Source organism: Phoenix dactylifera, chromosome 6, assembly GCF_009389715.1.
Source record: "Phoenix dactylifera cultivar Barhee BC4 chromosome 6, palm_55x_up_171113_PBpolish2nd_filt_p, whole genome shotgun sequence".
NCBI lineage: Eukaryota > Viridiplantae > Streptophyta > Magnoliopsida > Arecales > Arecaceae > Phoenix > Phoenix dactylifera.
In genome coordinates, this window is record NC_052397.1 from 7,679,197 (window position 1) to 7,695,245 (window position 16,049).

The 16,049-nt window shown below is 34.0% G+C and overlaps 1 protein-coding gene across 4 annotated transcripts in view; it reads left to right on the forward strand.

Annotated features, from left to right (window-relative positions):
• LOC103718693 (kinesin-like protein KIN-14L) overlaps window positions 1–15,765 on the forward strand; it is an 81,058-nt gene extending 65,293 nt beyond the window's left edge. For 3 of the 4 annotated variants that reach the window (XM_026809107.2, XM_026809108.2, XM_039127356.1), the window contains 3 exons: window positions 13,831–13,968; window positions 14,067–14,225; window positions 15,114–15,569. In XM_026809107.2, coding sequence (XP_026664908.2) covers window positions 13,831–13,968; window positions 14,067–14,225; window positions 15,114–15,569 — 753 coding nt within the window. Of the gene's footprint in view, window positions 1–13,830; window positions 13,969–14,066; window positions 14,226–15,113 lie in introns of all 4 variants that reach the window. The other variant, XM_008807623.3, reaches the window with a different exon arrangement.
• The last annotated feature ends 284 nt before the right edge of the window (window positions 15,766–16,049 follow it).

Below are 16,049 nucleotides of genomic sequence, written 5' to 3' on the forward strand. Positions count from 1 at the left end.
CATGAAAACAACCTCTCTGCATGCATGGATAAGATTGCATTATTCGATCCTCCTAGACCTCATAGTGGTGGCAGCCTAGTGCATTGGGCCGCTATTTTTTTAAATCATTTTTAAAAAGAGATCTCTGGATTGATGCTAAAAGATAGAGAAGGTTATAGTAGAAACTATCAGACTAGCATGCCCTCTTGTGCCTTCGTTCTCTCTCTCTCGAGGATCTGGGACCTCAATCTTTCTGTGTTCTAGACAAAGATAGCAGGCTTCTCTCTCTCTCTCTTTGGGGTTGGGAAGATTTTAGGCGACTGCATGACATTGTCAAAGCAATACTGAAGAAAAAGGAATCCATGAGTCTATCAATGATAGTGGTCTCATTCCTAGATATTAGTGTCAAGTTATGCTTCAATTAAATTTATTTATTCAATCTTATATTCTTTTTTGAACCCAACTTTATTTGATTGTCGTGCCTTTTTTGTTACGTTAAAATTTTCAACTACCTAATTCCACCAATATATATTTTCTGGAAGAAGGAATCCCATTTGCTTTTCTTCAATCAGCCCTTATTTTCGTTCAACACCATAAAGATGCATAATCATTTTTTAATCATTATGAATGTTATGAGGCTTCTACCAATGATTTTCTAACTTTTTATTTCCACTGAGGTTAAAAAATTCTCATTCTTAGTTGAGAATGAATAAGATTTTTGATTTTTGATTATTTATTTTAATAATAAATATTAATTAAAATTAAATGGATATAATAAAATCATAAGACTTGACCCCCCTATGTCAAAATCTTGGCTCCACTCCTGGGGATGATATCCAATGAATCATCTTACTCAAAACGTTTATGTGTTAGGTAATGTTCTTTGTCAAATTCTCATAATTTGGATGTATTAGGTGTTGGTTTTGATAATCTGATCCCATTTTGTTACACTAATTGGAAGGTCTGACTATGGTCAATTTTTTCAGCTAACCAGTTGAAAGCAATTTTTGAGTGTTTGTTTATCTCATATAGTACCATGCTACATATTTTCTTGTACTCTGGGCAGTATGACAAGCACTCACATAGGTACAATGCACATATACCTATTTATGCTTACAATCTATACGGGTGAACTCAACTATTAATTTTTCTGTACTAAACATTTCCTACCTTTTTTGATCTTCTTGTTTTTGTTAAAAAAATGTGAGTTAATGTTACGTTATGTTTAAAAATTCAAAGATAAATACAATTGATATGTGTTTGTGTGTATGTGTTATATATAAACTACGCATACAAACATATATGCATGCATGTGGAGGCACTAATATATGCTGTATACTCAAAACTAGCAATATAATGGAAGTTACCCCAAAAAAAAAAAGGAAACTTGTGTGTGTGTGTGTGTGTGTATTATGTATTTTAAGACTTTTTAGCCTCTCGCATGTTTCCTTTTTTTCTGTGATTTCCATTATAATGCTAGTTTTAGAGGGTACAATGTATATGTGTGTGTGCACATGCATATATCTCATGTCTGTTTCATGCTTGTTTGCATGCACATGTGATATGTTGATGACCCAAAGATTGATTCAAAGATTGATTTTGATGATCACAAAACCTTGAAGTATAAATACTAATGTTTGTGTTGCAAGGAGAAAGATATTTATTTTGCAAGGAACATAGCAAGTTGGAAGAATACAAGAAGGCCTCCAAAGTTCTCAAGAAAAGTTGGAAGAAAGCTACAATTCATTGGCCCAAGTTTCAAGTTCAAAGAATTCAAGTTGAAGGAGCAAATTCAAAGAAAAATTCAAAAGAATAGTCCTCGAGTCGACTCCTGGAAGTTTCGAGTCGACTCTGGCACTCTAGAGTTTCAAGGAACAGTGCTCGAGTCGACTCCGGGACTCTACGAGTCGACTCCGACTGAGAACAAACAAAAAGACAGAGAGTTGATTTTCTGCGCTACAGTGATCTCGAGTCGACTCCCAATTTCAGGAGTCGACTCCCAACTTCAGGAGTCGACTCCCAACTTCAGGAGTCGACTCCCAGCTACAGTGCCGGCAGACTACTATTCACAGATCAACTCCTGTTTCAGCCGAGTCGACTCCTACTTCAGCCGAGTCGACTCGAGCACGCTGGGAGGCATAACGGCTAGTTTTTTCTTGATTCCAACGGCTCTATTTTTGTCTCTAACGGCTAGATTTTTGTTGGGACTCCCTCTAAAGCTATAAAATCAAGAGGAGAGCTAGGGGAGAAGGTATGGAAGTGGGAGAAAATATTTAGGGAAGAGATTTCAAAGAGATTACAAGGGAAATCTCCCATAAGCACAAAAGGGCCATCCAAAGTGAAATAGAGAGAAGAAGAGCATCCAAGTGAATCCCAAAGCTTCCTCTCCATCCGTGTGCTGCCTCAATCATCCTCTACCTCGTGCCAAATCAAAAGAGGGTCAAGTAAAGAAGAAGCCGAGTTCCTTCATCTTCAAAATTCGTTTGAGAGCTTCTCTTTACTCCATTTGTTTATATTTGATATATTTGCTTAGTTAAGAAGCTTGTACTTGCTTTAAATTCTTAGTCAAATATCTTGTAACTTGATTCAATCAAGGGATTGAATCAAGAGGTTAAGGTTTGTTGGTGAGCCAAAGGAAAACCAACGGTGTTTAGGTTTGTTGGTGAGCCTAGGGTAAAACCAACGTGTAAGGGTTTGATTGTGAGCCCGGGAAAACAATCGAGGTTGGTTCTAGTCGGTGAGCCTGGGAAAACCGACCGAGTTCGTTGTGATCTCGCAAAACAACAAGTTGGGTTGTGAGCTTGTAAAACAACCGACTGTAATCTAAGGGATTATAGTGAAATTCCCAAGAGGTCTTGGGGAGTGGATGTAGGTGCTGGGGTGCACCGAACCACTATACATCTTTGTGTTTGTGATGCCTTATCTCTTGTATTTCATGCCTTCCATTCATGCTTGATTGTGTAATATCTCTAGCTTTGTTTTCTATAGAGTTATAAGTGATTTGCTTAGCTTCCACTCCATTCTTACCATACACATAGATTAAAATTGATCATACAACTATAAGTTAGTTTTAGATCAATTGCACCCTAAAGCCATAGTATAATTGCTCTAGCTTAATCTTCCACTGCTTTACTTGTAATTGCCTAGAGCTTAAGTAATTAACATCTTATTATTCCGCTGCATTCTATTCAAAGTAAAAATTAGGGAACATAATTTTTAGAAAACCCAATTCACCCCCCCTCTTGGGTTGTCACCTTGGGCAACAAGTGGTATCAGAGCAGGTGCTCAAGATTAATTATTGATCTCACGATCAAGAGCCAAAGATCATGACAACTCAAATAGATAGTTTTCTAGGAGAGGGACAGTTAATTGATAGGCCTCCACTGTTTAATGGCATAGACTACACATATTGGAAAGCACGCATGCGCATTTTTATTCAATCACAAAACTATTATTTATGGAAAATCATAATAAATGACCTTCACACACTCTCTCAAACTATTAATGAAAAGGACTTAGCACAATTGAATGCTAATGCTATGAACATATTATATTGTGCTATTCATGAAACGAAGTTTAATGAAATTTCTGCATGCTTATCTGCTAAGGAGATCTGGGATACTTTAGAAAATATTTATGATAAATCTCAGATTAGCTCACTTGTGCTTCAATTGCGTACTAACAATGAGATTGCAGAATCCTCCACAGTAGCCGAGTCGACTCCCAGTTTGTCCGAGTCGACTCCTAGAGAAGAACAGTCTGAAAGGCAGAGACACAGTCTTGAAGACCCTGTGAACGAGTCGACTCCAAGTAGTTCCGAGTCGACTCCCAAGTTAGCCGAGTCGACTCCGAGGCAGAACAATTCAAAAGACAGAGAATCATCTTTTAGGCCTCTGAGAACGAGACGTCTCCCGAAGATCTCGAGTCGACTCTCAAGTCAGTCGAGTCGACTCCAAGTAAACTCGAGTCGACTCGAGGAAGAAAGAACAGCAAGAAAATTCAAAAGCTTCCTAAAGACAAAGAAGAAGAGGAAGCAAGAAGAAAGAAAGAAAGAGATAAAAAGGAAGAACGCCTTGACCAAGGAAGAGTCAAGCAAGAAAATGAAAGCTAGGAGCAATAATGATGATATTAGCTCCAATGAACTACAAAAGGTAACTAACTTATGTTTTATGGCACTAGAAGATAAAGTAGAATCTGAATCTAATGAATTTCATGAAGAATATTCTCATGATGAATTATTAAATGCTTTTCATGATTTGTATAGTGAATGTAGAAAATTAGCTGTAAAGAATAAAAATCTTAAGAAACTAAATCTGAAAATTTCAAAAGAAAGAAATTCTAATGATGAAATACAAAAGAAACTAAATTCTGAAAATGAAAGCTTAAGGTCATTTTCAGAAGAATTGATTCAGAAAAATCATAGCTTAATTAGAGAAAATCAAAACTTAAGTAAAGAAATTAATCAATTAAAATCTTTTATTAACAAATTCACCGTAAGCTCAGAACAATTGAAAATGATGTTTGAAAGCCAATATGTTGCTTATGATAAATCAAAACTTGGCTTGACTCCTTTACTTAACAATAAATCTCTAGAGAAAAAGGTTATCAATTCACCATGCAAACCATTAAATAAGATAACTTATCTCAAACATGAAAAGAATGGGCATAACAACTTTACCTATGGTTCTAACACAATTAAATCAAATGGTAAAGTTATTACTATCAAACAGATTTGGATTCCAAAAGGAACCATATGTCCTAATTCTCAAGGATCCAAGCAAGCTTGGGTACCCAAAATGAAAATATGAGGATGTAGACATAGATGTGCCAAGATACCCATGGAACAAATAGAACTTTCATACAAATGGGTACTCTAGACACATGTCAAAAATGAAACTTAAAATATACTTATGAAAAGTAATTTTAAATAGAATAATAATAATAATGAAATCAGTAATCTTTGCATCTCATCATTATTTTTGTTTTAGTATCCGATTAAAATATGAAGTACATGTGTTGATCAATTTTGTGATATAGAAAATACTTTTGGAAATATAATCAAATCACTTCATTTTATAGGATACTCACTATTGGATAAGTTGCTAAATGATTAATCAATTTATTAAGAATAACTCTATGAATTCTCTATATGCTTGAGTGAGAGTTTTTATCCATGGCATTATTATTTATTGATCATAGATATGATAATGTGTACTTGGTATGCTTTTGAATATATGCACTATGAATACCAAGATTAAAGAAACCATCCTTGGCATATAAAATCAACTCATGCTAGTATGTACTTAATCTCAAAAGACCTTGCCATTGGCTTACTTAGATTATCCTCTGAAAGGTCAAAGTTTTGCTATGCATGCTAACTAAGGAAACAAACAAAAATCATTTCTAAATCTAAAAGATGTTGTTTCCATCTCTAAGTTCTCAAAAGCTTACATTGGATTTGTTCTTGGCAAATAAAACTAAAGTATTTTTTCTGTATTTGCTAAACCTTGTAAAAGTGTTTCAAATGAAAAAGGTTTCCAAACTGTGAAGATAAAGAGTATCATGGCACAGTGTTGAAAACCAAAATCCTGATAAAGGTTATTCAGAAAATAATATTAAATCCAATGATTTCAGCACCAAGGACACCATGAGGAAAATAGAATTCTTGAAGAAATGAAAAAGACAATTGTGTATGATAGTCATCTACCCAAATAATTCTTCAAAAGACTATCATCACTGCTTGTCATACATATGATTTCTATTAAATCTATTTTTGATGAAAATTTTGATCTTCTGAAAAAAATGGAAAATGAACCATTGCATATCTTTCATATTTTTCAGTCGTACATGTTATGCTTAATATGCTCTTATGAAAATAATGCCAAATCTGATAGAGATATGTCTACCCTTGGATATCATTCATCAAGCAATGCATATAGAGTATTCAATGAAAAGTTTTTAGGTGCAAAAATATCAAGGTATCTTATTCTTTATGAGACTACTGATTTATTATCAAAATACTAAAATTAAATTATGTATGTATATGGTTAATCTCTTACATATAACAATCTGAAAAACTTGTTAACAATTAGAACCAAATTGGATTTTTCAGATATGCTCTTAATGAAGGAAAAAGTGATGACTATTAAAAGACTAAATCAAGAAAAGATAAGATAGATCTTGATAAGATTCTTGCATGATTAAAAGTAAAGATCACCATTATCATTTGCTTGCTTTATGAGCTTTATATTATATCAAATGAGTGTATAAGGACTCCTATGTGTTTACTAAAGAAGATATATGTTAAATTACCACCATACTTGAAAACACTCATTACAAATATGATAAAGCAATATATGATTTGAAACAAGCATCAAAAGCACGATATAAAAGCTTAAGCAACCTCTTTGATATAAGGTAATAGTGATAATTCTTTGCATCAAAAAATGTGTGATATCTTACTTGCTTAAAGTATACATTAATGACATCATTTCTGGTTCTACTAATAAAGAGTTATATGAAGATTTTACTAAGCTCATGCAAAGTGAGTTTGAAATATGTATAATGAACGAGTTAACATTTTCTTTCTCAAACTCCAAATTAAGACAAACAAGAAAGGGGATCTTCATTGACCAAAGTTAGTCCACAAGAAAACACTTATAGAAGATTGGCATGAAGAGGGTATATCTATGATCCCATCTTGAAGAATTTGAAAAGAATGAGCAAAGTAGGTCTATTGTTTTAAAGTTGTATTGAAGCATGATAGAATAATTATTTTATCATACAGCTAGTAGACCAGATTATATGCTCATTATGTGCACTTGTGCAAGCCTTCAATCTAAGTTTAATGAATCATAGTTTATTGATAACAAATAAATCATAATATGAATTTTGATAGAAACAACTGTTTAAGATAAGTTGATTAAAACTTAGCTAGCATGTCTTATTAATAATTATCTTAAGCAAATAAAATCTAAACTAAATCGTTTTTGAGAAATTGATTTGACCTTGATAAAACTTCCTATTGCCTCACATACTTGTCCTTGAACCATCTTGGTTAATGAAACTATCTCTTTAGTTCAAGTGATATGTGCTTGCTTATATTTAGGCAATCTCTTGCGTAAAGTGACTCAATATTCAACTATTGTCATATCTTATATTGAGTCATCTAGTTAAAAAAATATGTTGGATGAATGTTTTGTATCTTGAAGAAACCAATGACTTTCTTTCAAGAAAGAAAAGGAGTTTGTTAATAATGCAGGATCCTTGAGCAAGAAAATGAGAGATCTCAACTTGAAGGATATCTCCATGTAAGATACAATAAACATTCACTTGCAAACAAGAGAGAGGACCTTCTTCAGCCAAAGGTTCATACATAAGAAATCTAGTAGGTATTTGACTGAAGAATGCAGAATGGATTGGTAATTCTAGATACTTCTTGAGCAAAGTCAACAACTTAAGTCTTATTATGGCATGATTAAGTTCTTTAATTATTAACTTTTGATATCATGGCTCTATACATATTGATTGACTTATGCTCTTAGAAATTGTTTCATGGTTTGCCTAAACTAAATGATTTCTTTGCCTATATCATAACCATGAAATACACAAGTTTATGCTTAAAATTTTGATTTAAAATAACTTGTAAGAAATTATGAATCATTGAGCACAATGAAAATGTTGTTTGCATGATATACATCTATATGATACATAAGATTATTTCTTTATTCTGCTCTTTCATGTAAATTACTTGAGAATAACAAAAAGAGAGAGAGATAAAGAAAAGAAAATGAATATTATTCAAGAGGTGTAGAATCTAAGCAAAGGCAAATACTCCAATCTTAAGGAAAAGTAAAACAAGCATAATATATTTGGCACATTTGGAAGGGATAAAATCCATAATTAATTACACTTAAACAGGGAGAATTCGAAGCAAACATTTTAATCCTTCTATATTGCTCATCATAGGGATGGTGCCAATGGGGAGGCTAGTGGTAGTACCCGGCACTATTTGACCCAACTATTCGGTGTAGGGCATATTAGGGACGGCACAAGAGGGAGGCTAGTGGTAGTACCTCGTGCCCCTTCCCAACTCCACCGGATAGGGAGCAAATAGAATATAAAGCATAAGAAAGTTAAAAATGAAAGACAAAGTAAATGAAAATATATAAAAAGAATCAAGTCTAATTATTAGTCACTTGGAAACACACCATAAGGATGAAGTCAATGCAAGATGATATTTAAATAGGGGGAGTGTATTTGAAAAGAATTGACTTTGATCCTTGACATGCTTGTTATTATTATTTAATGCATGACTTAACACTTAATATATTTTGCATATAGTATGATGTCTTGATTTATGGGTTCTCAATATTTTGTAATGTTTCATACTTGGACAATTTGATTGAATGCATGAATTGCTACATAACATCTTTTGTTTAGTTTTATTGAAAAGAAATTTCAGATTTGTCATTCACAATCATTGTTAAAATCTGAAAGCTAAATAAAATTGTAGAAAGGAGAAGAGAAGAATATCTCTATTTAGGGAAAATAAATTAATTTTGATCTATCTTTCTACTCGCCTAACTTTGATACATAATGTCCTAATACTTGTTAAAATATCCTTTATTTTGTATCGAAACTCAAAATTAAACACAAAGATTCTGAAAGTGCTTTAATGGTATTGAAATATGTATTTTTCAATCATAATAATTTAAGATGAGCCACAATGTGAAAGATACATATCTCAAATTATGACTTAAAAGGCCTCTATTGAAAATCTTTATGAAATTCAGAATTTGATTTTGTATAAAAGCTTAAACTCCATATGATTACTAAATAAAATGTTAATGTAAGAAAAACATAATTTATTTTGATTGCTCCGATACGCATCCGAAACATATCTTTTCTTATCATTAAAATGTACCAATATTGGTCTAAATGATGTGTCTTTCAATGATCTTGATTGCAAGTAAATATTTTTAAAATATATGACTTTATTTTAATATTTAAAAAATTTATTGAGTTTCATGTATACATTGCTGAAAAATTGTGATTAAGAAATTGAGTTCTATAAATACATATACTTCCATGATCATCTATATGTTTTTCTCTCCTATATCATTAAAGACTTTCATCAATAGAGTGAATGATCTAAAAGAAAGAAAATGTAAATGCTTTTAAAAGAAACTAAGCTTCAAATGAATTACTTTTGATTAATATTTTCATACATTTTCTCTAAGATTAGGAGAAAGCATAACTTGTTCTTAAAAGATTAACAAGAGTGATTACTATAAATTGTGAATATTTCTAGATCACTCTACATTCTTGATATCATAAAGTTTCAGCTCTATTCACGTTTATCATTAAAATCTGAAATTCGACAAAAGAAAAGAAAGATTAAAGAAGAATGCATCTTTTAAGGGGGAGCTTTAGATATTCAGTATCTTATCCTAAAGTCACTTCAATTTGATGCATACCTTGCACTTTATGGATTGATTTTGATGAACCTCCTTATATTGCAAGACATGCTTTAATTACCTTGAGATGAGTTCTATAAAGGTTGTCTTATCTCAAACCTTGAGTCTTGTAAAAATAAGCTGAAACTTATAGAAAATATATTTTTGAGATTGACGATTTTATTGAACATTATCTTCAAATTTTAAAACTCTTAGATGGAATGATCAATTGAGGGGGAGAAAGAAAATTTCAGAAGGAGAGGTCTGATGGAACTTAATTGCATAAATTTATAAAGGAGAGAGAAAGAATACTAAATGAAAAGTGATCCTAATACTCTCCAATATGTATCATCTGAAATTTAAATCTGAAAACCTTTATGATACACCTTGAGGCGTGTTATTTGGTTAGTATATCTTATGCATAAATCATGAACCAAATTGCAAGTTGATCTTAAGAGCCTTTAACTTAATGACAAAGGGGGAGAATAACGTGTTGAATGGTCTTGAGTATCTCTTAGAAAATTTATTTTGAAATTCACTAATAAGTCCTAATTAGCTTGCTCTTTAGAACGTCAATTCTGTGCCAATTCATATCTTTATATATGTATCAAATTGTGCTTATTTTCTAAAGGAATAAAAGAACTTTGAAGACATTAAAAATTAATGATCCAACATGATGATATGTCTCTCAAATATATAAGTTTTGATCTTTTACTCTGAAAATTAACTAAAATTGCTCTCATGTTTGATAAAATACTTAATAGATTGGGCAAAAGGTCTTAAATGAACAAGCTTTCATACTTATTATTGAAGAGAGGTTAGATTTCCACTCGTGTTTTCTTTGAATATCATTTGTAGTACTTCTTGAATTAACCTAAGGAAGATTCCACCTACACTTGAATAGAAAACTATCTGTGGTATCAAATTAGAAAACTTCTTGAAATCACATTTAATGTGTTCTGTTCTGAAATTATCTTAATTGGCTCTGATCTGTGCTCATTAATCTGATTCCAATATTATTGCCTTGAGTTATATGATTCATATCCTTGCAATAATTTAACATTCAAATCAGAGTACAATAAGGAAAAGAAATATATGAGTATTCTGATCTTTGTGCTTAATGTTTCCCTATCTTTTTGATGTTGTCAAAAAGGGGGAGAAATATCTAAGTATATGCTCATAATGCTTTATGTTTTGAATTGAATACAAATCAGCTGGAATTGACATATATTGATTATCTTAAGTTGATTAAATCTAAAGCATTATCATGAAGTATGTTTTTTAAATATATATGTTTTCTACTTCATGCAACTTTGCTATGTATTACTTCTAGAAAACAATATCTTTTATATTGCATATACTCCAAGTTTTGTCATCATCAAAAAGGGGGAGACTGATGACCCAAAGATTGATTCAAAGATTGATTTTGATGATCACAAAACCTTGAAGTATAAATACTAATGTTTGTGTTGCAAGGAGAAAGATATTTATTTTGCAAGGAACATAGCAAGTTGGAAGAATACAAGAAGGCCTCCAAAGTTCTCAAGAAAAGTTGGAAGAAAGCTACAATTCATTGGCCCAAGTTTCAAGTTCAAAGAATTCAAGTTGAAGGAGCAAATTCAAAGAAAAATTCAAAAGAATAGTCCTCGAGTCGACTCCTGGAAGTTTCGAGTCGACTCTGGCACTCTAGAGTTTCAAGGAACAGTGCTCGAGTCGACTCCGGGACTCTACGAGTCGACTCCGACTGAGAACAAACAAAAAGACAGAGAGTTGATTTTCTGCGCTACAGTGATCTCGAGTCGACTCCCAATTTCAGGAGTCGACTCCCAACTTCAGGAGTCGACTCCCAACTTCAGGAGTCGACTCCCAGCTACAGTGCCGGCAGACTACTATTCACAGATCAACTCCTGTTTCAGCCGAGTCGACTCCTACTTCAGCCGAGTCGACTCGAGCACGCTGGGAGGCATAACGGCTAGTTTTTTCTTGATTCCAACGGCTCTATTTTTGTCTCTAACGGCTAGATTTTTGTTGGGACTCCCTCTAAAGCTATAAAATCAAGAGGAGAGCTAGGGGAGAAGGTATGGAAGTGGGAGAAAATATTTAGGGAAGAGATTTCAAAGAGATTACAAGGGAAATCTCCCATAAGCACAAAAGGGCCATCCAAAGTGAAATAGAGAGAAGAAGAGCATCCAAGTGAATCCCAAAGCTTCCTCTCCATCCGTGTGCTGCCTCAATCATCCTCTACCTCGTGCCAAATCAAAAGAGGGTCAAGTAAAGAAGAAGCCGAGTTCCTTCATCTTCAAAATTCGTTTGAGAGCTTCTCTTTACTCCATTTGTTTATATTTGATATATTTGCTTAGTTAAGAAGCTTGTACTTGCTTTAAATTCTTAGTCAAATATCTTGTAACTTGATTCAATCAAGGGATTGAATCAAGAGGTTAAGGTTTGTTGGTGAGCCAAAGGAAAACCAACGGTGTTTAGGTTTGTTGGTGAGCCTAGGGTAAAACCAACGTGTAAGGGTTTGATTGTGAGCCCGGGAAAACAATCGAGGTTGGTTCTAGTCGGTGAGCCTGGGAAAACCGACCGAGTTCGTTGTGATCTCGCAAAACAACAAGTTGGGTTGTGAGCTTGTAAAACAACCGACTGTAATCTAAGGGATTATAGTGAAATTCCCAAGAGGTCTTGGGGAGTGGATGTAGGTGCTGGGGTGCACCGAACCACTATACATCTTTGTGTTTGTGATGCCTTATCTCTTGTATTTCATGCCTTCCATTCATGCTTGATTGTGTAATATCTCTAGCTTTGTTTTCTATAGAGTTATAAGTGATTTGCTTAGCTTCCACTCCATTCTTACCATACACATAGATTAAAATTGATCATACAACTATAAGTTAGTTTTAGATCAATTGCACCCTAAAGCCATAGTATAATTGCTCTAGCTTAATCTTCCACTGCTTTACTTGTAATTGCCTAGAGCTTAAGTAATTAACATCTTATTATTCCGCTGCATTCTATTCAAAGTAAAAATTAGGGAACATAATTTTTAGAAAACCCAATTCACCCCCCCTCTTGGGTTGTCACCTTGGGCAACATATGTATTTACGTATGTGCATGGGATTGTGGGAGGGAGAGGGAGAGGGGTAGGGTCCACAGTGATGAGAGGGAGCGATCTGAGTATTGAAGGAAGAAGAAAAAAGACCAGCAGGGAATTTTTTTCTCCCTCCAGGACATGAGCCAGGGCGAACCAGGTTGATGCTGGTTGGGCCTCATATTACTGTTCCCAGTCCCCCGAAGCAAGGAGGATTGGTTCACCTCTTCCCAAACTGCCCTTTGGTTTTTGATTTATTTTAACAAGGAACATTCAAACAGTCCAAGTAGGTGAAGTTTTTCATTATGCTTAAAGTCCATATATTTGAAATCTTTTTGAGCTTATAGAGTCGCCGAACATTAGTTTTTAGTATGAGTGACACATTAGAAAGTGTAAATCTTTTTGAGCTTATAGAGTTGCCGAACATTAGTTTTTAGTATGAGTGACACATTAGAAAGTGTCTGATCTCGGAATCATGCCTTAAAGTGTGAAACTACATGGAGAATGTCATGGGAATAGGAATCTATGAGGCAATGAAACTCTCCCTCCCCTCAGATTCCTGTAGGATGTGTTTGTTAGCAGAAGTGTGATTTTGGGGGTATTGAATTATGCCTTATTTATCCATATTCTTATTTGAAATGATATAGTTCTGCTCAAATAATGCTGTTTTTATTTCTCAGTTTCCATTTCTTCCATCTTTTATCGTAAATCAAACTAATGTGGGGTTTAGGCATTATGCTTGCTTGCATGAATGCATGCATGCATATCTGTATGTAAATATTTTAATGTTTGAAAGTTTGTCTTTTTTATCCTGTTGTTGATTTTTGCACCTGATTCTAGCATCTCACAACTTTCCTATGTAATTTTCATAGGGTAATATGTCAAGTACATCTAGTTATTATAACTTAAAATTCTGAATTACAGTAAGAGAGAGAGGAGGGGGGGAGTACACAAATTTTCAAGTGCACAAGTCTTTTTATTTTGTACATGATACTTCTAGGTTGTTTGAGCAGGATCCCAATCAAAATTAAGAGATTCTGTTGCTGCTGAGATAATTGTATAAATTTGCAAACAAATGTGGTCTCATGATACTGACAGGCATGTCCTGATAAATTACTAATGGCTCTAAAGCACAGTATCATAACCTTTTTCTCATAAACTGAGAATTGAGTTGGAAACTTGTCATTTTTATCAATCAAAATTATTTTTATTATTATAATCAACAACATTCTGTGAATGATCTGGAAAATATTGTTTGGTACACTTTGGTTTGTGCATCTTAATGCTGCTGCCATTTATCATCAGATTTTACAACAAATGAGGAGTGATACAGCCTTGCTAACAACAGAAGGTGGTTCGCCCATCAGGAATCCTCCAACAGCAGCTGAAGATGCACGGTTGGCATCTCTCATATCTTTGGATAGCATCCTGAAACAAGTGAAGGTCTGCCGCTCTCAGTTCCATTTCTTCCTTGATTTAAAGTTTGTCAAATAAATTGATTAAATTACAAGAAACATTAAACTAGGTTCTCTCTGTCACAGGAAATAGCGAGACAAGCCTCTGTAAGCTCTCTTACCAAAACCAAAAAGAAAGCAATGCTAGCATCTCTGAAAGAACTCTTAGAACGGATGCCATCGCTTCTTGATATTGATCATCCGTGTGCCCAGAGGCAGATTATGGAGGCTCAGAGATTGGTAGAGGTAAGTTATCAGTTTGAAGTATCTATCAAGATGGAATACCGGATATCTTTGTTCTTTAAGATCATATCCCCTTATCTAGGTTGCCATATAATGCTTCCGACTCCAGATCTCAGAATATCAACCTATATTAATGAATACTGGATTAAATTATACCTCTGGAATATGATGTTAGTTATACCTCGGGCCCAAATCATTCTTTTTGATTGATTCTATTATGACAAATACTGGATCTACATGGCTGTTTTTTCCACTCACTGGTATTGGAGAATATCATAGAGCTCAGGATGGGCTCATTGTTCAGATGTTTCAATCCCATGGCACAATATTAAGAACTGGATTCTTAAGATTGGATGAATTCTGGATGTTATTTGCTTATAATTCACCATGAAACAACATTTTTTCATATATTGAATGTTTATACAAAGAGAAATTGAGAGATAATACCGAGGATAGAAGAATAAGTTTTTTTTTTTTATCATTAGCTGACAAATATGCAACAATTTCTACATCATGTGACCTACCGATATATATATATATATATATAGGTTGCAATTGTGCTATGTTAAAATTGTCTTTTATCTGCAAAACATGTAGATATAGGATTTCTTCATTTTAGTTTACTTGCATTCAGAAATCCAGTATAATTTGATGCCCATTAGGAGTTATGGATCTTACACTAATTACAAGTCATCGAGCTGCTCAGATGGTGCAATCATGGTTCATCAACTTGACTCTGTCCCATTGTATGAAAAAAATCTGATAAAGAGAAAAAAGTTGAATATTTTTACTGAGTTCCACTGGTTTTCAGTTAGGTACTAGTATAATATTTAATTAATTAATTAACCACAGGCCTCAGCCATTTTAATTTGAGACTATGAATTCTTGCAGTCTATACCTGAAGAGGATGGCCGCCTTGATTATGAAGCACGAACTAACCAACCATATGCAGATTCATTGTCCACTGCAGATGCTGAAGTAACTCAGTGGAATGTGTTGCAGTTCAACACAGGGACTACGACCCCATTCATCATTAAATGTGGAGCAAACTCGAACTCTGAGCTTGTCATCAAAGCTGATGCCCGAGTCCAAGAACCAAAAGGAGGTGAAATTATAAGGGTTGTTCCGAGGCCTTTGGTTCTTGCTCATATGAGCTTTGAGGAGATCAAACAAGTATTTGAGCAGTTGCCTGAGGCAGTTAGCTTGCTCGCCCTTGCACGAACAGCTGACGGTTCCAGAGCTAGGTACTCTAGATTGTACAGGACTTTGGCTGGTAAAGTTCCAGCTCTAAGAGATCTAGTTGCAGAGCTGGAAAAAGGGGGTACGTTTAAAGACGTGAGGTCATAATCGCAGCAGTGTCTTGTACTATTAAAAACATGTATGTCATGTAAATTGTTGCCTCATTCTTGTAAAAAGATTCACTATTTTAAGACATCCTTCCAAGGGATAGGTACAGTTTTCAACAAGTTTGAGTTGTAATATCACTTCTGATTACAGTATTATTTTGACAATGAGGCACGTAGAAAACTAGGTATTCCGTTTCTTTTGCTGTTCTTTTTTCACTAAATGTTTGCTGCTGAAGCATCAACTTAGCGGTGTTTTGTAGTTAGCCACTACTTTTGTGAAAAATCTGTTATTCATAATCTTTTGGTAATTATCATGTTCAGGGTCATTATATCTTGGCAGGCAGTTATCACCTACTAGCTTTATGGTATTTATTATTCTAGCCTCCCAAGCATGCAAAAAATCAGTTAGAATAAGCAACAATGCAACAATCTATTCTACTCTTGGTTGAGCAAAGTAATGGTGGTGGGTCAATAATTGGTC